This window comes from Thunnus albacares, chromosome 18 (assembly GCF_914725855.1).
Source record: "Thunnus albacares chromosome 18, fThuAlb1.1, whole genome shotgun sequence".
Classification (NCBI taxonomy): domain Eukaryota; kingdom Metazoa; phylum Chordata; class Actinopteri; order Scombriformes; family Scombridae; genus Thunnus; species Thunnus albacares.
Genome location: NC_058123.1, coordinates 15,176,981 through 15,199,947, shown reverse-complemented (window position 1 = coordinate 15,199,947; position 22,967 = coordinate 15,176,981). Strand labels below are relative to the sequence as shown.

The following is a 22,967-nucleotide window of genomic DNA, read 5'->3' as shown; positions in this document are numbered from 1 at the left end:
TTTTCCGTGTAGATTAATGGGGAGAGGTGGAGGGAGGCCATAGTTGTAAAAATCCTCCACAGTTATTAGCTCCAAAATCCAAGTCCAACTGTTTTTCTGAGTTTCATTGTATGTAGATGCAAATGAACAATCTACAGTATGTGAATGGGTATTGTTTAGTAGAAAAAGTTAATGTTTAATTACAGTAATTATTTTTTCTATCAGAAGTCCTTATAGACTGTGTAAGAGCTGCTGTATCTGTGGAATATGTCGTGTAGACATACTGTGTAAAAGTAGTCCAGTCTGAAATTAAATCCACAAGTTTATTGGTAATGGTTTTTTTTGGCTTAGTTTCACTTCTAGTCAAGTTTTTATAGCTGCTTTGTCCTTAAATAGACCTGTGCTTGAACCTTTTAGCATATGACATTGATAAAGAAAAAATAACATCATTTTGTTTTCTAAACTGATGATGAACATGTTTTAGGGGCCTGAAATACACGCTTGAATAACCTAATAATTAATTTTGATCTGTAGGTCATACTACAATTACATGCTGTGGCTCTGGACAGCGACTGATCTCAACATTTCGACTTTCTGTGCAAAAATCCACGTGTATTACAGATAGTTTTTGTCTCTCTGTGCCTGTGTGGGCTTCTGTTGACTGATTTTCCTGTACAGAAAGATATACTGCTTGTTTATAGAGCAGTCTCTCACTTACTGCATTGAGATGTTAAATAGTTTCTGAAGAGTTGCTTTTGCTAGCTAGAAAATTGTAAAAATCTTCCTGAGGATTTTACACTGTTGAAGTTTTTCTTCCAACCTTCCAACAGGATACTGTTGATCGAGTGCTCAGCGGGAGCCTCGTTGTCTCTTTGTGTAGATAAGACAGGAATGTAAAAATCAGGCTGATTTCAAACACCTAAACCCCCCCCCCCCCCCTTTCCTCTCTGCCTGCCTCCCCTCTTCTCCCTATCCCAGCTACCCAGAGAATGGTGTTGTGGAGATGCGACCAGTGGATGTGCGGCCTCGCGCCAGGACCCTGCTGCGGTGGGACCAGCTACTGGTGGGCATGCATGTGATGGTCAACTACAACTTGGAGACCCCAGAGGAGAGGGGTTTCTGGTTCGACGCAGAGGTCCAGTCCCTCAACCAAACCACCCGCACCAACAAAGAGCTCCGAGTCAAGATTCTCCTAGGGTGAGGATCCTCCCTCCTAGGTGGGAGGGTTGCGGGACTCTTTTCGTCTCCCTCTTCGGCTTCCTGTTATTGTCTCTTCATCTCCTGCTCTCTCTTCCTATCTCCCCCCCCCCCCCTTTTTTTTTTCTGTCCATGTCTCTCGCCCTCCCTGCAGGGGTCCCGGAGATGTGATCGGGGATTGTAAAGTTCAGTTTCTGGATGAAATCTACCAGGTGGAAAAACCCGGAGCTTGTCCGCTCTCGGCTGCGGATGGACAATTTAAACGTATGCAACAGAGTCTTTATTGCTTTTAGTACAACCGTTCGTGTGTGCGTGTGCACGCGTGTATGAATTTGTCCTCCTTGTCCTCGGATCCAGGGAAGAGCGGGCCCGAGTGTAAGCACTGCAAGGCCGACCCGGACGCGGAGTGTCGCTTCTGCTCCTGCTGCGTGTGCGGCGGGAAGCAGGACGCTCACATGCAGCTGCTGTGCGACGAGTGCAACATGGCGTTCCACATCTACTGCCTCAACCCGCCACTTACCACCATCCCGGATGACGAGGACTGGTGAGAGAGTGCAGCTCACTAATTAGCTCCAAGATCTGACACTAGTCAATTTAAGAAGGCTGATTAATGGTGTTTAGTAGGAGCTTAAGTGCATTTAAGATGTAATTAAGTGGTGATTGATGTTAAAATCAATATGAAATAATGACATAATGCAGTCGCAGGTGTGAGTTTATCTAATGCAGTGGCTTTGAGGATCTCTGCCAAACAGAAACTAGGTGTTAGTGTTTTGGCAGTTATGGAGAGGAAGATCCCCACCCTCTGTTTCTATTTCTGGCGTGTGTTGCTTTTGGGAGATGAAATGGCGAAAAGCTTAACATAAAATTGTCAGACAGCATTCCCTAACCAACTTCCTGGTACACTTTTTATGTAAAAGACAGTGCAACATTTCTCTTTAAGGTACTTATTAACAAATGTCTTTGCCTTCTGGGTATTTTGGGGAAGTGGTGCTCCTCATTATATTTTACAGTGACTTGTGTTTGCCAGGAAATGGCCAATAAATCTTTTTCTTTGTTGAATCTCCACCAAGGAAAGTGGTTATGTCAAAATATGCTGATTCAAACACTGAAGTTATCTTAAGCTTCGATAAAATCTTTTGTTGGATGTTAGCTGAAGAGAGATTATATCAAACTTAATGACACTGATTGTCAACAGCTGGATTTTCTGTGTTAAAACAGCGTCTCCATCTTTTTATCTAGAGCTTTGTTACTTACACACACACACACACACACGACACTACGTCAGCAGGAAATGATTTCCTTTTGTTCTACAGGTATTGTCCCACCTGTAAGAACGACACCAGTGAGGTTGTCAAGGCAGGAGAGAAGCTCAAAGCCAGCAAGAAGAAGGCCAAGATGCCTTCAGCAACGACTGAGAGTCAAAGGGATTGGGGAAAGGTGAGACCTTTAAAAGTACTCACACACACACACACACACACACCAGGTGTCCCTGTAAGATTGAAAGAAAATGTGAACAGCGAGCCTGAGGGAAGACCTGTGGTTCTTCTTCAAATTGCCTGGAAGGAGCAAAAGGCTATGTGGAAAAATATGAAAAAGCAGTTTGAGTGTCAAAAGTTTTTCTGCAACATTAACTTTTCCAGATTGTTTTCTGCTTCAGTCTCTTGAACTGGGCACACGCAGGCTCAAGTGGCGTGCACATGCTCAGTACAAGAGGCTGAAGACGGATTTTGCTTTTCCACCCGTCAACTTTACACCGTAACACTTATTGCAAGAAATCAATTTTAAAAAGAATGACAACCAAGATTATCAGTGTTTCTGAAAAGTCACGCTCTCCTTTCTGAGGCCAGCATTTTCCAAATGCATCCACTTCTTTTTTCATTTTTTTGTTCGTCTGAAAGACGACAAGAAGAGCACCAAATGAAATGAATTTCTGAGTGTGTAACACTTCATGAATTCAAAATAGTCTAAAAAGTGATTTTAAAAGGAGAAGAAATGGACCTCCTCAGAGCAGAATTCGTTTCATTTTTAAGTTTAAACCACAAGTTTACGTATTTTACATGTTGTTGTCGTTGTTTTTTTTTCCTGTGGGAAGGTTTGGGGTGTTATCCGTGCATCACAGCCATTTTACTCCATTAACTTACTGTAAACTGGTGTATCAGTGACAGTATGTGTTTAATATTTTCTGTAGGTGACTGTCTGCTCCGAGTTTTGTGTTGTGCTTGATGAGAGAGATAAATGGTTGTGTGTTTTTCTTTGAAGCTCAGTCAAATATTGTCTCAGCACGCCGCAGATTATTCTCTCAAATCAGATGATCAGATCAGACGTCTTTGATCCCCCAAACAATTCTTAATATCTACTCAACAGGCTTCTGGAGTTGATTAATGATGTTGGTTTGAGTTATATAATGTGCTTGAAACTGATTAAATGTTTTGCTCATTATCAAGCTCTTCTCATATAATTATAACACGACTACCTGAACACCTCCTGCACCTCCTCCTTCAATTTTTTGTGGTTTTGTAGGGCACAAAGCAGAAAATTACATTGGCAAAAACTAGAATCATCTCATTTTAGCTGCTGATGCAGAAAATGAGACAGAAGCAGACAGCTGACATGTATTTAAATTTGTTTTTTTTTTTTTTTTTTTTTTTTTTTAAGCATCTGTTTTAAGCATACTGTTAAATATTTTCCCCCAAATCTCCTAAGAGTCTTTTTTTAATGGCAACACTTGGAGATATTGCGTGGCTCCTTTCCATCCTGGGCTCGCTGTCTCCCTGACGCTCCGCTCCGTGGTGTAATGTGAACAATGCCATTAAGCATGACTTAGCCACTTTCCTGGAACTGCCAACGGAAAACAACTCCTTTCTTTACCAGAATGCTCCCTTTCTCTGCGGACTAATTGAAAACAGCCTGGCTTGTGTGTTTGGGCACATTTAAGCGCTGTGAGTCACACAGCGTTTATTCTTGACTTTCACATTATCGCAATTTTATAACCCTCAAAATACTTTGCGAAAAGTTGCTTTTGTACTTTCAGTTTTTATACCCTCTGTGAATGGTATGCTCATAATTTCTTGAAAGTATTTTTTTGTACATAAATATTCACTGAAAGCTTTTGCTAGATTTGACCTACAAATCAGCAATCCCGCTCTTTAACACTACTTTTTCACTCAGGTGGACATTAGATGGTATATTTGTGCATTTAGCTTAGTTTCTTTGCTGTCTTTCTTGATGTAATTGCAGGGTATGGCCTGCGTGGGGCGTACCAAGGAGTGCACAATTGTTCCTTCAAACCACTATGGACCCATACCCGGTATTCCTGTTGGAACCACATGGAAATTCAGAGTTCAGGTTAGCCAAATACTCTGATAATTGATTTAAAATTCCCAGAAAATCGAGCAGTTGTCTCATCCTCAAATAAATCATTTCAGTATGAAGTATATTATCATATATTTCTATATTATATATTAAATCTGTCTCCTCCACACATGATAATTACGTTCCTCTGCTTTTCTGTTTCTCTCTTTGTGCTTTCAGGTGAGCGAGGCAGGTGTTCACAGGCCACATGTCGGTGGTATCCACGGGCGCAGTAACGACGGCTCCTATTCGCTGGTGTTGGCCGGGGGCTTCGAGGATGAAGTGGTGGGTTATTTCTATTATTTACAAGATGTTTACGAATTTCTCAGAAGTGTATTCTCACAGGTAGTTTACTGAGTCACGTGTGAAGTAGTGGCATTTTACCTCAATTACTCAATTATGTTACCGTGACCTGTAGGACCGGGGAGATGAGTTCACCTACACAGGCAGCGGGGGCCGTGACCTCTCAGGAAACAAACGGATCGGAGAGCACTCTTTTGACCAGACCCTGACCCACATGAACAGGTATGACCGTCCATCTACGTAGGTTTTGTTCTCAACTTTACAGGTAATAAAAATGTCCACTCAGCCACCACAAGTTTGCAAATAAATGCACTAAATGCGGTTCTTTTGGAAAAAAATCTAATTTAAAAAGCTCACCGATTGTTCTTTTTTTTTTTATTTACAGGGTGTCTTTTTCAAATAACAAGCTTGAGTGATTAACTTCTTAATAGCAATTAATCATTGATTATTCATAAACATCCCAAATCCTCAGTCAGACTTGATTAACATCATCCTGTCTCATCTATAATTCTTTCCCTTGGCTCCCCTCGACTCCTGCAGGGCTTTGGCTTTAAACTGCGATGCACCTCTGAACGACAAAGATGGGGCAGAGTCCAGGAACTGGCGGGCGGGAAAGCCGGTGAGAGTGGTGCGCAGCTCCAAAGGCCGACGCATCAGCAAATACGCTCCCGAGGAGGGAAACCGCTATGATGGTATCTACAAGGTACAGACAGGTTTTGCTTTAGGTTGTAAAACAAGATCTTCTTATTGCTTAAGATAAATAAAAATGATATAAATCACAAATATGCACCAGAACTGTTATCATAACAGACATAACAGGAAATGTAGGGAAGCATGGTAGTGAGAAGGACTCTTATATAACCATCTGTGGACAAGCCACTTAATCCCCACCTGTTCTTTGACCTTCTCACTTAATATGACCTATTTTGGAAGCTGTACTTGTAACAATAATTTGATTCTTTACTTCACAGACAAGGCAGGACTCATAGTTTGATACTTTGATTATAGAGATTTGAGATGTTACTTGATCCTGCTCCTGAAGATCTCTGAATTTTATGTTTAAAATGTGTTGCTGTTTGTTTTTGGGGTGAAATTTAGGTGGTAAAATACTGGCCAGAGATAGGAAAGTGTGGTTATCTGGTGTGGCGGTACCTGCTGAGACGGGACGATCTGGAACCGGCGCCATGGACACCTGAAGGGCTGGACAGGATAAAAAAACTGGACCTTAATGTTCAGGTTAGACCGCAAGTGTGCCTGCATCTATGTGTGAACTTCACTGCGTAGACACTAACATATATTGCTTGGTTGTTTGTACTTTCTTCTTCCAAATAAGCAGTCTTCTTAGTGATTGTGTGTTACTCTGCAGTACCCGCCCGGCTACTTGGCAGCCATGGCTAACAAGACAAGGAAAGAGGCCAATGCCAGACCCGGTCGCAGCGGCAGGGGGAAGCACCATCCCGGCAGGGGGAGGCCGCGGAGACAACGCAAGATCAAGGAGAAAGAGGAGAACGATGAGGATGAGGAGGACGAGCAGCCGATGGCCAGTGTGGACGAGGATGAGCCCCAAAGTAACGGAGAGCAGAAGACAACCAGGGATAGTGGTGGGTGCTTTCAGAGATGAAGCTCAAAGCAGGTCAGACACTGTCTTTAGAGGTGTTGTGAGAAGAGGACAGGTGAGAACAGCGTGAGCAGCGGAACTTCTCCTAAGATAGCTTGTAAATATTTCATATTTGTCATCGAATTTTCCCCCAGGCATGCACCACTGTGAGATGAGTTTGCTTAACAGCTTAGTTTTCTTTTTTTATACTCCAAGAGTAGCTGCTTTGTTAAAGTCCTAGTTGTGTTTTTTTACCAGAATCGTCACCAGCGGTGGAGCCTCCCTCTAAACGGTTGAAGATCGAGGAGACATTCAAGCTGTCAGAGCAGCAGCAGCAGTTGATCCGAGAGGACACAGCCAACAAGAAACTCTGGGACGAAGCCATGGGACACCTTGCAGAGGGACCAGTATGCATCTCAGCACACTCTAAACACCATAACACATCTCAGGCTCCTCAACACTTGCGTTCACAAAGCGACTCATTGGATGTCTGCAGATTTTTGGTTTGCCTGTTTTTCAGTTTTAACATGTATTTTCCTTCTTTCCCTCCTTCTTTCACGTGTTTCTATCTGTGTGCATATGAAGAATTTCCTGCGCAAGATGGAGCAGATCTTCATGTGCGTGTGCTGCCAGGAGCTGGCCTTCCAACCCATCACCACCGTCTGCACACACAATGTTTGCAAGGTATGTAGCATCCATTTGAGTGTGTATATTTATAATCACCACAAAAAAAAATTATTATCTGTGTCTGAATTTCTCCTGCCGCGCCCCTCCTCCTCAGACCTGTCTCCAGCGGTCATTCCGAGCGAAGGTGTACACCTGCCCCGCCTGCCGTCACGACCTGGGCAAAGACTACATCATGACCCAAAACAAGACGCTTCAGATGCTGCTCGACCAGTTCTTTCCCGGCTACAGCAAGGGCCGATGAGGTCGAAAAAAAAATCCCATTTCTACATAGAATACAGACACGCACATAAGCATCCATTCTGTGCACCCACGTATACCGTCAAGTACCTAGAGCTCCACTTTAAAACGCATCACGCACACATACTGTACTTACCCACGGGCAAATGTATATTGCATATACAGCCATTTATGTATACAATCATTCATACACAAACAACCTCAGTAGGAACTGACCTCATCTGTTGAACTTGGACTGTCTCCATTAACGTCACCAGCCTGAAATTCAAATAAGGACGTTTGTTTTTTTGTTTGTTTTTTTACCTTCCCCACAAACGCACAAAAAGACACACATAAGGAGCCTTGACTCATACGCCCACAAGCAATCTCAAGATATTAACTAATTTTTTAATTTGCCCCCCCCACCCCCACCCCCCCACCCTCACCTTGTTGACCACTGGTTCCATAAAATTGACACAGTACAGTCCAGATGTCCCTTCTGGTCATATCATGAAATCAGCCATTAGATTCCTGCCAACCTGTAAGCATTTTGTGTACCATGTGTACAGTTTTACACCAAAAAAAAAAAAACTCAGCTGAACTGCTTTATATATGTTCAGTGTTTGAAAAACGGTGCTAGGTTAATACAGCAATTTAGGCTCAGCAGGACTGGCAATTTCACAAGGTTACTAATGACACATAGAGGAGACAACGTCCCGCACAATTGGAGCAAGCAGATCACGTGAGACGCCCGCAGACTTGTTAAAGTAAAATTAAGAAAGTCACATTTATATATGAAGAGAAGCACACACTGTTTATGCCTTTGAAGCACTTTATCAATGACATGTGCAGCAGACTTGTTTTATAGTTTTAACCAGGAGCACCTGGTAGCATCCTGCTAGCTGCTCATGTCACTTGGGATAATGCCATTGCCATGCCTCGAGCTAATGAGAATAGCAAATGTCTCGCCGGTGGTAACTTAACATAAATTGGCAGCTGTGTCCGGTTTGTTTGGAGTGTCAGGAGATTTCTGGCCCCAACAGAGCAGCAACCGCACATACCTAGCGAATGCAACAGTCATCAACAGGCACAACTCTCTCCTTAGATTTTATGTGGAGTTTAAATAAAAAAAGGCATTTTGAACCTCATAAACATACCAAAGACATGAGGCAGGGCAGGGGTAAAAAAAAAAAAAATCTTCAGGAATCTGCTTTAAAAAAGTAGAGGAGTCACGACTAAGAATAAAATGCAATGTATACTTGTGAAGTATCAAACAGGATCTTACCAAATTTGGAAAAAAGGGCACTTTTTGTTTCCACTTCTAAGCAGCTATTAAAAAAAAAAAAAAAGTACAAGATAAACATGCACGCACCAGTGAATCTGTCTCATAAGTGCTGTGGAAACGTCTAACATTATTGAAATGATTTGTGAAACATTATTAATGTTCATATGTGTAACCTCTCATTCGTGGTTTCCACTTTGTCAGTCAGATTTCATGGACTAGCAGAGAAATACTGGTAATGATGTAATGAAAGTGAAAGAGTTATGTGCTGCACCCTGAAACGCTTGAACAGCACGATGGCGCGCTGCTCGCATCCACTCTTCAATGACGCTTGGAAGGGCACACTGTGGTCGTACATGGTGTTACCAAGCAACCGAAATCAAGCAGTACTTCACACAAAGATGGTTAGCATATATCGTGCTCAGCGGATATTCATCTGCTATTGTTCCTTCTGTTAGATTCAGTATAACCTTCTGAGTTATCTGCTTCTCCTTCATTGTTAGGATTGCACAGCCATGACCCTGTGAGTTATTTGTCATCACATTACATCCGTGAATCGGAGTTACATCCGTCTCAGTTTGCTATGGTGAAGCCTGAATGCAAAAGGCTGCTGATTTTCAGTCCTTGACAAAGCTTCCTGATGAACATGATGATGCACACCATCAGAGGCTCAGGGACACCACATCAATATACAGTATATAAGCCAAACATACTGACTCTGTAGGACAAGAAGACAGGAGATGGATAAGAGTGCATTTGTAGCACTGACAGTCACTAACTGTACCGAAAGTTGGCATCCAATGCCCGGTCAGATAAGTTGTTAACTTATTCTTTGAATCAGAAATTTACTGGTTTAAAAATCTGAATTTTATACTATTTTTAGTTCGGCAAAGTTCTCTATGGCTGCTTGTGTTTAGGCGACGTTAAACATTTGAGAACTGATTTTGTTAAACGAAGGGGGAAAAAAAACGGTTTTGTAGAAAAAAAAAAAAAAAAGGTCCAGGTGTCATATTGACACTAGTACTGAAAAATGTAAACAACACTCAGTCCTACATGCCACAAGTGAGAGCTTTTGAATATTGCGAGGGGGTTTTCAACAGTGCATATGTGAGAATTCATTGGTGCATAAGGACATAACACATTTACATTACAGTACGGAATATTTCAACAGGTAGTATGTTTAATTACACTTGCATGATAACACATAAAATATAACATAACTGTGAATATAGAGTTGGTAAAATGCATGTATATGCAAGGTAAAGATTGAATTATGTCCCTACAACTTCAACACTGGGCCTGAGTTAATCATTTAATGTACAAGCCCTTGTTAGCCAATAGTAGATCATTAGATGATCAGTGTCAGCAACTTCCCCTGATTTCATCATTACATACACACACTGTGTGTATATTAAGGAGAGAGAGAGAGATGCCGGGAATACAAGAGTAGACTTAACAGGAAAAGAACACTTATCAAGCTGAAAAAACATTTTTTGGAAGTTACTGATAGAGTATTAGATTATTGCCTGTGCTGAATATGTAAATACATAAACTGTTTGGTTTCTTGGCGCAGAAAGAGACATGAGACAGCAAAGTCTGTCAAAAAACAAAACAGAAACATTCATCGGTTTCACCAGATTATCAGACTCAAACACACTACGGTCTATGGCCAAAAATACAGTGTTAAGTGGCAGCTGTGAACAAAAAATGAACATAAATTTGGACCAAAAGACCCACAACGTCTTTCGACTGTTTCTTAACTATTCTTTAAGCTACTTTTATTTGGATACAATCCTGAAAAAGACATGTTTTTGTATTTATTGCTCTTCTTATATGTTACCATCCAGTGGATTCAGCAATACCAGTAAAGAACTGCCCCTTTCATATCTTTGAAACACACTTACATAAGCTTTACATAAATCATTACGTTGTTTTCATACCAGGAAGACCAATGACAGTTATAATCTTACAGTATATGCCTACATGTCCTTTTTATCTCTCCTTTTTGCCCTTTTGTAGGACATTATTCCCCAATTAGTTTGATCATTTTAAACCTTTTTGATGATTTTTTTTTTTTAGCTGCATAGTGCCACATGGTAACAGTCATGTGACGACTGCACAGAAAGATGCATGGCCTTATTATTACACTGCACCCACGCATGTTCAGTTCTCGGTTACTATTTTTATCTGTTTGACCTGACACATCATCTTCTACTACGATCAAATATTGTGTTGACAATCCAAGCAAGTCCATCCCCCCCCTCAGAGTTAAAAATGTTGTTTTTTTTTCTATTGTGAGCAGCTGACGCAGATTGGCATCTTTTCCAGTGCTGATATGGTACTTTAAAATGTCAAGGGTTGGCAGGTCTGATAGGAACTCAAACAACAACGTCCCGCGGAGATAACATTAGTCGCGCAAGCAGAGCCGGTGCACTGATCTGAGATCTGGACAGAGGTCACCTGGAGAGCTGACACACTCACGAGAAGTTCAGATTAAAGTATTCAAAGTAGTTTTAACACAGGAGTTGGGTTTTTTTGCGGGAAAAATGTAGCCCCTGTTCATCAACATCGTTATACTGTAACAAGGTAAAGCCATGTTTTGTTTAAAGCTGTAGACGACGACAGCTTAGAGAACTAAACGTGGAAACTCTTCAGATCAGAGATGAAGCTGTGTGTCTCACCCAACACTTCCTCCCCTTTCATTGGCGGGCTGTTTGTTTGTTTGTGGTGACGTCCTTGTTTCTGTTCAATCATTCAGGATTTTTTTTTTTTTCTTTCTTTCTTTTTTTTTTTTTTTTTTTTTTTTTTTTTTGAAATCAACAACATGCAAGTACAAATGGTCTTTAAAAGCTAACTGTGATGTGCATTACTTCCGCTGTTGCTCAATCTTGTTCAAAGATTATTTTCTTCCCCCCGCGTTGACTGGCAAGTTAATAACCTTCCTTTCTTTCTCTGCTGTGACCTTCGCTCCCTTTTCTCTCTCTCTCTCTCTCTCTCTCTCTCTCTCTTTCTCTTTCTCTCCTTCCGCTGTCTTCTTCCCTCCGTGAAACCTACAGTACTAACAAATTTTTAGACGTCTTGTGGACGCTTGGCTTCAGTGCTGTGTTGTTGTTTTTTTTTATTGCACTCTTGAAGAAAAATGTTTGAAAAAGTCACATTTGATTTTCCTAGAATGCTTACTATTATCTATGTCCGTGCGCCATTTTTCTATCGTTTTTAGTTGCTTCTCTTCCATTTTAATCATTAGTCATTTTTATGTGGCAACCTCAAACATTTGCAGCATACGCCAGTCTGAGGAGTTTCATTGCTTCATATTGTGATCTGAAATTTTATACATGTCATAATAATACTTGATATGTACCTAATAAATATTTGGATTCCAGAAAACTGTTTTCTTTTCTTTTTTTTAATGTGTTTTTACACATTTCACAGTGACTTTTGAGATCAGTGTAAAGTGTGAAGTCAGATTATAGTGACATATATAGTATAGTGCAGTGGTGTTAATCACAGTTCTTACATTAAACCAGTTTATCATCAGCTTTTATGTGGTAGAAGAAAAACACATCTTTTAAGACTTTTTATTTTGCAGAAATACACAAGTTGTTCTCTTTTTTTCCTTTGTGCCTTGCACAGTAAAATCAGAACAGGCAGTATTTTCTTTATCATAAAGAAGAGGAGGTGGATTTTTAAATTTTTAGGGCTTCAAATGAACACTTAATCACTACTGTCAGCCGGTAAGTAACTAAAATAACATTTAAAATGAGGCAGACCTACAGCTGACTACAGTATATGTATATACCACATATGATGGTTTCTGAGTAAATTATTGGTGCTGCCTGCTGAATATTGAAAACCTTTCAAATGATATTTTTTGTCCTACAGTTTTAACATAATACAAGAAGTAAGGTATCAGTAAGAATATGAGCTGCTGCTATGATATCAAACAAGAACGTAATCTCATATTTTGCCTTTAACGATGACAATTTATCATCTCAATCTATTTTAATTAGACACCAACAGACAAATTTAATCGATTTTACCCAGTTAAGAGCACCAGATGTCACTGAAAGCCCTGCCCAGGTGTGCTGAGTTATTCTTCCTGATTACATCTCTGCTCAGGTTGAAGGTAGGCAGAGCCACTTTAGAGGTTACATAAGGTCACCAGACTGCTGTATAACAGACTTTATACAGCAAAACACAGTTACAATGTGTTTTACATGGTGAAACTCAAAATTAAAGCGCTTCAAAACTACAATTAAATAAAATTAAGCAAATAATGGCACAGAAAATGAAATAGAATAAAATTCCTGACAATGATATGAACAAATAAAGCAGATAAAACTGAGAAAATTGAACTGAAGGATAACATAATATAATCAAAGCCTTTTTAAAAAGCAGGTGAGTGAGTACAATACCAAGTCAACAGTCTGTACATGCATACACACTCAGGTCTGATCATCAGCTTAATGAAGTGTGATGTGTCACCTGCAGGACTCTAAAATGATCAATGAATTATCAATATGTGCAGCTAATAGAGATACCAGTGCACTTATATATACGGTTATAGATATGAAAAAGCCTCAAAAGAGGATTAAGTAACATTTGTTTGTATAAGTACACATCTTACACTGATGGTTACAGCAGATGAAACCTTAACATCAGCTGTTGGACGTTCATGTTTAGTTTCCTGTGGAGCCTCCTGGTGGTATGAAGACACATGACAGGCTCTGGATGTTTGCCCTGCTGCTCTTTTGTAACTGACCTGATTTTCTTCCCTTATGTTGGATACAAGTTATAGTTATTATTATCACTAGAAGCTCAAGGAGGTGGTTAGTGTGACTTGGTGTGCGTTGTACTTTGTTAGCTAAAAGGAAGCTTATAATTAAAATTAAATCATTAATAAAATCCCTGATTACGTATAAATTTGATGCATCTCCAGTGATTACGTCAGGTAGAAAAACTCAGGCTTCACGCTGGAAAACTGTCAATTCATAGTTTAGGATATTTAATTTAAAAAAAAAAAAAAGAAATAAAAGAAAGAAATCATCAGATAGTAGACAAAGGATTGTTTTTTTGTTTTATTATCACAGAAGCACAACGGTACCACTATGTAGGTGAACAACAAACTCAATACTATCATGAAAAAAAAAAGTTAAAGGAATGCTAATCCAAAAAAAAAAAAAAAAAAAATCCAATCATAACATCACAGCATTTTTTTTTCTCCAATCTCCAAAACTACAATATAGTCAGATATAAATTGCAGAAAGAAGCAAAAGCACTTTGGATTATTCACTTTCCTTTCGCTTTGTACCAAAAACACTCATCACAGGATTTCTCACTTGAAACTGAAGCGCCTACATCAGACACATGCAACAGCGTTCACCTTTTTCTCTCCACCTCTAAATGGATTCACTACGTAGCTATTGAGTACCAATTATTGGGGCTGTCGCTCATTTCAAAAAGAATCATAATACTTTTAAGAGGGATGTTAGTGCTAAAAAAAATAACTGGTCCCGCTGAAATGTATTTGTAATTCAATTCAGAGACAAATTTGAAGTCATATTTAGCCAATCAAAAGAAAGCTGGAGTACCCGAGTGTAAACCTGATGACCTTTTTTGTTGTACATTCAAGAAAAAGAAGAATCCTCCACCTTAATCTATCATTAAAAAGGAAATAAACAAAACTTCGCAACATATGGAAATTAAACTGAACTTATAACTATAACAACTGCAATATGATTGTAAGTCCAAAAAAAAAACAAAAACAAAAAGGTTCCCTCCATTTAAGGTGACAACACCAATTAATCGTCAATGAAAACAGTAATAACAAAAACACACGAACAGACGGTGGAAATCAGATGCACATCTTAAGTATTCCCTTCGACACAAAAAGCACGGGGAGGTGAATACTTGCATACAGAGAGCTACCGCCAAGGATATAACGAAGACGGTGGTGTATGAGAAAGCTGGGACGAGATGGACGAACACACAATGGGAAGAAAAGGTTGGGGGAGGGGGGGAGGGGGGTAAAAGCGGGGCGGAGAGGCTGTCCAGAGGGCTACTCCTCGTCCGAGGAGTCCCTGTCGAAATTGTAGGCCATGAAGAGAACGTCGGGTCGAGGTGGGACGAGGGCATGGCCCGGTTTCACAATCTCAAAGCCCAGGAAACTGAATGTACGCACCAGTTTAGCTGAAAGAAGAAGGTAGACGTTCGAGAGTCAGAAAACAGAAAGCTAAATAATCATGTTATCAAAAAAGTCGTGTGAATATGCTGAATGTGCGCTGGGAAAAAACGGGGTTGTTAGCACATACCACGATCGTCTCTGTTCTTGTAAAAGCAGACAAACACGCTAACGACTTTCAGATGTTCTTCAGCATACTCCAGGAGAGCCGCAAAACTGGAGGGAGAACAGAGGGGCAGTTTAGGTTAGAAAATGGAAAACAACCTCTTAACATGCAGGCACAAACATGTTGCCTGAATCTCATGCATATATATATACACACACACACATTTTATATATATATATATATATGTGTGTGTGTGTGTGTGTGTGTGTGTGTGTGTGTGTGTATCCGACAAACATGGGATGTGTTTTTACGGATTATTTTAAAAGCCTCTGCGTTGGCTTCTCTTCAGATGCTTTGAAATGTGCCAGCCTGAGACACTAAAAATCAGGCTAAAATTGAGATTAACAGGGAATCAAGGCCTGCTGCCTGCCAGGGTCTTATCATCTTTTACAAAAACATTTTCTATGCCAACATTTTCATAATGTTTTCACTCATTCCCTCTAATCTGGCCTCACCTCTCCTTGCTGCCTTCAGGAAGCGGGTCAAGAGGTATCTCCACATAGAGAGCGCTGCTGCTTAGGACAGCATCCCACTGTATCGTCTTGGTAACAGTGGGACGACTTTGGAAGTGGAGTATCCCGGGGCGACCATTACCTGCTGGCTCCTCCGTTACAGTCAACTTTCGGTCCTGGAAAATGAATATAAATAATGCATCGGAAAACAGCAAAGGAAGTTTAATGTATCAGTGTCATGAAAATGTTACGTTTCTCTCTAACTAGGATGGAAATGTAGCCACAACATCCTGCAACTGAGCCTGTAAAATGACCTGAAATCTGAAGAGAAAAAATTTTGGATGTTTGACTGCTGAGCGTAGATAACTGGCTCAGGTAAAACCCTGGTGTGCCTTCCTCTGCTTTGCAAACAAACACCAGATCATGTGACAGGAAATGGTTGTAGTAAAACAAGAGAAGTTCCTATTCTTAACATGTTTGTTCAGCACACGCTTGTTTCTGTATCGCAGCTCCTCCTCTCGCTAAATCTGAAATGAGTGTTTGCTTTCAGACTTACTGAGTAGATTGGCCGAGCTGAAGGAGTGTGATCCCGTGTGCCATTCCCTCGCCCACCTGGGATCTTCAGGGGTGGGAGAGGGGCATCAGGAGCACCACAGAGGCCCCGGGCCGCGGGTACTACTACAGTGCAGGGACAGGCTGGAGAAGAAGGGGGGGGGGGGGGGGGAACAGAGGGCAGACATGATTACGACTCTGACCAATAAATATTACAGGTTTTTCTGATATTCAGCACATATCTTCTGTTACTGTGTGTACACATGTCAAAAATGCACATTCAGGAATTTTCTATAATTATTTTTATATAATTTTGTATATGATTACCATGAGAAACACATGTAATGGGACTTGACACAGACAAATGATGACTTTACCCAACTTTGCATTGTGTGAAAACTACAGGCTGTTATTCCTATAACTAAACTAACTTAATCTGTAAATTATTTTCTCAATGTTTCATATATAAAACATAAGAAAACAAATATCTAATTGCACAAAATATCCATCACAGTATCCCAGAGCACAAGATGGTTTTATTAAATGCCTTTTTGTCCAATAAACAATCGAAACCTGAGATATCTTCAATTTACTATCATGTAAAACCAGCAAATTATAATATTTAATTACCTGGAACCATCAAATCTTTGGCATTGTTGCTTTAAAAAAAATTACCTGAACGATTAAGTGATTATCAAAATAGTTGCTGATTACGTTTCTTTAGCTCGACTAACCGTCGCAGCTCTAAATTATGGAGGATGTTTGCGTCACACAGCCCACACAGGCAAGACAATTATTGATCCTTTGTAATATTGTTTGCTTGTGTTTTTTGGCAAACACTGTCAGTAGTATAACATTGTTCTGGACACTCAAAAGTACACTACCACTCCAAATACAAACATTTCCATGCAGCTCACTGTGATGTTTTGGACTGTTTATCAGCTGTAAACTGAGCCGACACCTTTTCAAACTATGTCAACACCCTGTGATACTGCGTATTTGCATATCTCATTTCTAAAACAAAACAAAAAAAAACCCCTCCTACGCACTTGTACTGTAGCGGTGTTCTTGCTTTCACTTCTCTGTCTGAGAGGTATGTGTTTCCAACTTGTGCTGACATTTACCTCTTTTTCCTACTCAGGTTGAAAGCACTTATTGTGAGTCACTTAGGACAAAAAGAACCTGCAAATGTAACTTAAGCTCAAAAAAAAACATCTGTGCTCTGGCAATAAAAATGTCTCCTTTGTTCATCTTTATTGACAATAAAACACGAGATTATCCAAACTCTGCCTACCAAAAATAACTTGTAAAGTTAACCTGTAAAGTTAAATTTTAATAAATACTGCAGCTACTAACTACGTGCTCCAACCAGATCCGGATGATCTTTCACTTTCTGCTTACAGTTCCCTAAAACAATCGCATTGTGTTTACAGAGCTGTTAACATAACTTTTAAAAGAGCGGTGTACCAACACAGCAGGATGCGGTGGGAGGCAACCGACCAAAAATATTTGCTGCTACAAGCACAAACCCAGACCCCCATTCTTCAAGTCAAATTCTTAGTGTGGTTACTTGAGACAACCAGTTCAAGTTAAGCTGTTATGTCCACAAAGCTCTTTTCAAATAAACTAAACAGGCTAACATACAGTATCTTGTGACCATTGTTCTTTGTACACACTGTAACAAAGGTCCTGTCAACCTAAAAGATATTCTGTTTACTTTGTCATAGGACAAAGAAAAGCTGCAAATTCTCACAAATGAGAAGCTTTAATGAGGGAATATGATTATGATTACTTTCTTGATTTATTGTTGTCAGCAAAATGTCTAAAAATAGTGAAAAAAAGCCATTGTAATCTCTGACAGTACATGGTGATGTAATCAATTAGTCTGTATTATTAAATCAACAATCAAAACTCCAAAGAGCTTCAGTTTCTAATCAGATAAAGAAAAAGTCAAATCCTCACGTTTCAGAAAGCAAAGACTAGTGAATTTTTGTCATTTTTGCTTTAAAAAATATAACTAAAGCCATTTATTATCATATAGCTGCAGATTAACTTTCTGTAAATCAACAAATATATCAATCCTGGCAGGTAGAATGTAAATTGTTGGAGACTAACTTACCCTTAGAGCTTCAATGATTAATCAATTAGTCTATCGACAAAAAATACCAACTATTTTGTTATTCAATTCATTGTTGACTCAATTTAAAAGAAAACATGTTGATATTCTGTTTCTTAAATATGTAGTATGTAGTATTAAGTATGTAGTATTTTCTGGTTTCTTTAGTCCTCTATGATAGCAACTGAATATCTTTGCATTGTGAACTGTTGGGTTGGGACAAAGACACTTTAGGTTGCATCTTGGGATTGGGCAACAGTGATCGCCATTTTTCACTATTTTCTGACCTTTCATAGACAAAATAACTTATTGATCAATTGAGAGAATAATTGACAGATTAAATGATAATGAAAATGATCATTAGTTGCAGCCCTGCTTACCTTGTGATTAGTATATATCTAAATAACCTTTAATGTTTGTTTTTTTTCCACTATTCTTAGGGTTTTGTTTTCTTTTACTTTTTATGTCTTTATTTTATGTGTAAAAAATTTGAAAACCAATAAAAATATATATTTTTTTAAAAGATTATCAAATAGATGCTGATTATCTTTCTGTCAATCAACAAATATACTAATCCTAGCAGGTCTAATCCAAAATGTTGGAGACTTATTTTCTGTTGATCACGTAATCCACTAATTGCTTCAGCTCTAATATAAAACAACACAGCTCAGATTATCAGAACTGTCATTTTGTACTTTGTTCAGCTCATTTTTCTCGCTTTAATACTGAAAACAGAGTAAATGAAACTCCATTAACATAGCTGAGTTGCAAATCAATATTTTGAGTGACTTGGCACATGTTATAAGTGTTCAAGATCTTCTATATTCAACACCAAAGTCCATTCACTCTCTTTTTCCTTTATTGTTCAAATGACGTGTCCTGTAGACCATCTACGAATAGGCCACTATTCGGTTAAACTGCACCACAGGAAAATCAACACCCAGTATTACACGAATAATCTCTCCCTTCTCCGTCCTTGAGATGAGCTGGCGATCAAAACATGCACCAGTGCATCATCGTCCTGCCGTCACCAGGCCTGCGGCAGTAAACTGACAGTTGCGTAATTATCGACCTGACTCTCACGAGATCAACGTGACCAGAAAACATGTGCTCACCTGGCGAATTCTACTGTCATTTTTTTTCCTCCTTTACCTTACTGGAGACACCAGATGTTACAGTTAATTACGTGAGCTGAGGCTACGTACGTTGTCTCTTTATAGACTGCGTATTTATTATGTAAAGAGTACGTACAACGTCAAACACGACACTTTCTCGGCAATAATATCGTGAATATGTAATATTTTACGTTACGTTTGAAGAAAATAACTGTAATAACTATTTACGTTGTTGTAAACAATAATTTTCTTCAACGAGGAAGTCGCTTTGGTCTTCAAATATACTAACGCGATATCCTAATGTAGAGGTCAATCCCTTTTCTGTAATTAGTTTACGTTTTCAAATACCTTTAACTAGCTATTTGTTAATATTCTACCCCACAACACCATTAGCTATAGCTAATCTGAAACGTAGCTAGCTGGCGCAGTTACACACAGTGACGTAGATTAACAGAAGTTCGACGATGTTCGTAGCTAACGTTAGCTAATGTTGCTCAAATTGTCTCTCGGGCCAGCACGATAAGGCCCATGACACGTACATAATTTACAGCTAGGCCTGCCACATACCACTGAGGCTTTGATGGTACAGTACATTATGAATAAACAGTTTTACTTCCGCTATTACGGCTGCTAGCTAGGTTAGCTTAGCCACCCCTCCCCCACACCACGGATAGCATAGACGGCTAGGTATTTTTTCATCGTTTACTTACTTCCCAATCATGTCACAAATGCCACTACTTAAATCCGCCATGGTAGTAAAAGACTGCTGTTTTCCCTCTTTCTCGCGAGCAAAGCAATGACTGTTCAGGATCCGCTGGAGGTTGGATTTTACCATCCGGCCTCGGGTAGAGACACGACGGGCTGACTTCTCTCTGCTTATGCTCGGCTGAGTAGTGATCGGGCAAAGCTGGAAGCTGGTAGAAAAAACACAAGTCAAGTTACCGAAAGTTACCTGGTGAGGGAGTCACACACTTCCTATATACTTCAAAAATAAAACTCGAGTGGATAACAGCTTTACTTTTCCAATGTAATAACCTTTTTTTTTTTTTTTAAGTCTATGATAATAACAAGACACCACATTGATAACATTTACAAAATTTGCATTGCAGATCTGACAAAAGAATAAGATGTGGATCACAAATGACCAATAACATCAATAGCTGTAGCTGTGTTAATACCACATTGCACAGGATTTTAGCCCAAGGCCCCTCTCTTATTATTATTCACATTTTTAAATTTTATATTCATTATTATATTCTTTCAGTTAACTTTTTTTTGCCTAAAAGTAGTCAAATTTAGACATATCAAGTCTAAAGAAATACTGGAATCAGCCTATAAAGGATCCACCAAGTGTTACTTTTTGATTGTAGAACGTAAATTCCCCCAGTTTGCCCCAAATCCTTACAGAAATTACAGAAGATACAACTTTGTGCACTAGAGATAGACATTTTTCAAGCATTTTTCTGCTGGTGTTGTGGATTCAATGTGATCCCTTTTTTTGTGACCAGCACAACTGGAAGCTGTTGTATTGTAAACATGGATGCTTGTTAAAGGTAACTATTATAATCCCATGAGGGATGGGCCATGAGATGGCAGGACACTTTAATAAAAACATTCATTCATTCATTCGTTCATTCATTCATTCATTCACTAGGAAAATTAAGTCAAAATGTCCATATTTTCTCCATTCAAATAAAACTCTAACCCTTTATTTTGAAAGAGGAAGACATTGTCACGGCTGCGTTATTTTTTCCACACCCGCATTCTGCGAAGACCCGCCCCTACTCTGCCTTTGATTGGCTCTGACCTTGATATTCTTACTGTAACCCAAACAGCTCACTCTTTATGACTAAATCTAACCAATCTAACCAGCGAAGACAATGAGTACTAGCCAATCAGAGTCAGACTAGGGCGGGTCTTCACGGAAAGCGGGTGGGAAAAAAGTGAGGCGTCACAACTACGCCTGAAATAAGCTTGTATCTAGCTTAACACCTCCTGCTAACGCTAACTAACTAGGAAGCTAAACGATGCTAGTAACATGACCGTAACTTCCCCTATAGATAACCAAGTGACCCTGACCCATGACCACAGTTTGAGATAGCAACAGAAAAGTCTAACTGTATCCCAAAATTTGTCATTAAAATATATATATATTATCCATGTATTTCATTTAATGTCAAAAACAACGCGTCCTTCCTTAGCCGAGCAAACAACTAATGTTAGCTTACGTCAGGTTAGCAGCCGTTAGCCTAACGTCTGTGTGTTTACATGGGGGTGTCTAATGGAAAAGTACCAACAGCAGCAGGCAAATGATTTCCATATGATTATTGAACTCCCATTGCCGACAGATGTCATTCAAGTTTAATTATTTACCAGTTAAAAAATCTATTAGTTCATTACTGCCACTGTCAACAAAACCTACGTTTTTAATCTTTGTTTTTCAGACTTTTTTTTTTTTATCGTGTAAACTACTTAATCCTGAAATAACTTTGTTCAAACACTTCAAAACTGATGACACGACTCTTAATGTTGCTTGTATATCAGTTGACAGGCAACTAAAAATTATAAATGTATTGCTAATGACAGTTAAAAATGTTTCTGGGCTTGTCGTATTAAACATTAAACATTTATTTTACATCATACTTTATGTAATATTAATTTAAACGTGATTTTAAAAATATTAAGCTTTTTAAATTGAGAAAGGAGTCACTAAGCAATGAGCTTAGGATAAATTGTGATGTGTAGCGAAAAACGTTGATACGATGACGTCTGCAATTTCATCACCCGTCCACAAGATGACGACAGAGAAACAGCGCCAGTGTTGGACACTAGTATTATTTCAGTTCAAATGCCGAATCACTGTGTAGCACGGAAAATCACATAAGCTAAATAAATAAATGCAGAAATAAATCATTAAATGCACAAATGAATTTAAAAAAGTACATTTTGGTAATGAAAAGGGACTTAGGGGTTCATATTCCAAGAACCAGGGAAATAATGGATGGACAAAATGTGCAAAAGAAAAAAGCAGTATTTCTAATATTTTGACAAAATAATAGAAATTTCTTTCAATGCAATGCGTTCCCATACAACAACAACAATAATTGCAGCCTCGGAAAATACTGTAGTAATTGTCAACTCCAAAAAAATAGAAGGTTACAAACAGCGGAGTAAGGTGCTTTACATGAGAATTTCCATTTTCTACTTCTACTCCACTATATATACTATATTTGACAGATTTAGATATTCACATATTATTATTTCATAACATACGTAAATATATTATATATAGGCCGCTTACAGATAAAACAGACTAGGTTACATAATTAAATTAGCTTTAACTTTAAAATGTAGCTTACATATTAATGCATCAGTGATAGTAATCCAATAGTAAAATGTTTTAACAAATTTATAACTCTCTGAAAGGGAGCATTCTGTCTGTATAAATGTTTATTTTATATCCTGTCTTAGCTCTAATTGTTGAATTGCCTTGTTGCTGAACGGTGCTACAAATAAACTTTCTTTTACTTTTGATATTTGTTGATAACACTTTTAGACTTTTCCTTGAGTAGAATTGTGAATGCAGGGCTTGTATTTGCATTAAGTATTTCCGTAAAGACTCACACATGTAGGATTTATTGCAGGGCTTTTCTGTGGGGCTGCGTTGCACAGGGGGGTTCATTGAGTTCATGTTAAAGGAACAGTTTGACATTTTAGGACACACATTCGCTTTTTTTTTGCCAAGAGATGAGCGATCCCACTGTAATGCCCCT

General features: G+C 39.1%; 2 protein-coding genes across 3 annotated transcripts in view; one reads left to right on the top strand and one right to left on the bottom strand.

The window, feature by feature from the left end:
• LOC122968383 (E3 ubiquitin-protein ligase UHRF2-like) overlaps positions 1 to 11,417 on the top strand; it is a 32,778-nt gene extending 21,361 nt beyond the window's left edge. For both annotated transcript variants that reach the window (XM_044333570.1, XM_044333571.1), the window contains exons 4-16: positions 958 to 1,176; positions 1,331 to 1,440; positions 1,534 to 1,720; positions 2,490 to 2,613; positions 4,414 to 4,521; positions 4,708 to 4,812; positions 4,946 to 5,052; positions 5,371 to 5,533; positions 5,929 to 6,066; positions 6,197 to 6,431; positions 6,686 to 6,834; positions 7,013 to 7,111; positions 7,209 to 11,417. In XM_044333570.1, coding sequence (XP_044189505.1) covers positions 958 to 1,176; positions 1,331 to 1,440; positions 1,534 to 1,720; positions 2,490 to 2,613; positions 4,414 to 4,521; positions 4,708 to 4,812; positions 4,946 to 5,052; positions 5,371 to 5,533; positions 5,929 to 6,066; positions 6,197 to 6,431; positions 6,686 to 6,834; positions 7,013 to 7,111; positions 7,209 to 7,355 — 1,891 coding nt within the window. In that variant the 3' untranslated portion in view covers positions 7,356 to 11,417. The remainder of the gene's footprint in view (positions 1 to 957; positions 1,177 to 1,330; positions 1,441 to 1,533; positions 1,721 to 2,489; positions 2,614 to 4,413; positions 4,522 to 4,707; positions 4,813 to 4,945; positions 5,053 to 5,370; positions 5,534 to 5,928; positions 6,067 to 6,196; positions 6,432 to 6,685; positions 6,835 to 7,012; positions 7,112 to 7,208) is intronic.
• A 2,258-nt stretch (positions 11,418 to 13,675) lies between these two features.
• oaz1b (ornithine decarboxylase antizyme 1b) lies at positions 13,676 to 20,106 on the bottom strand. Its single transcript, XM_044334090.1, is given in 6 exon segments — positions 13,676 to 14,801; positions 14,924 to 15,009; positions 15,415 to 15,587; positions 15,968 to 16,054; positions 16,056 to 16,107; positions 19,905 to 20,106. Coding segments are annotated over 6 exon segments (654 nt in total). The 5' UTR covers positions 20,030 to 20,106; the 3' UTR covers positions 13,676 to 14,670.
• Between the last annotated feature and the right edge of the window lie 2,861 nt (positions 20,107 to 22,967).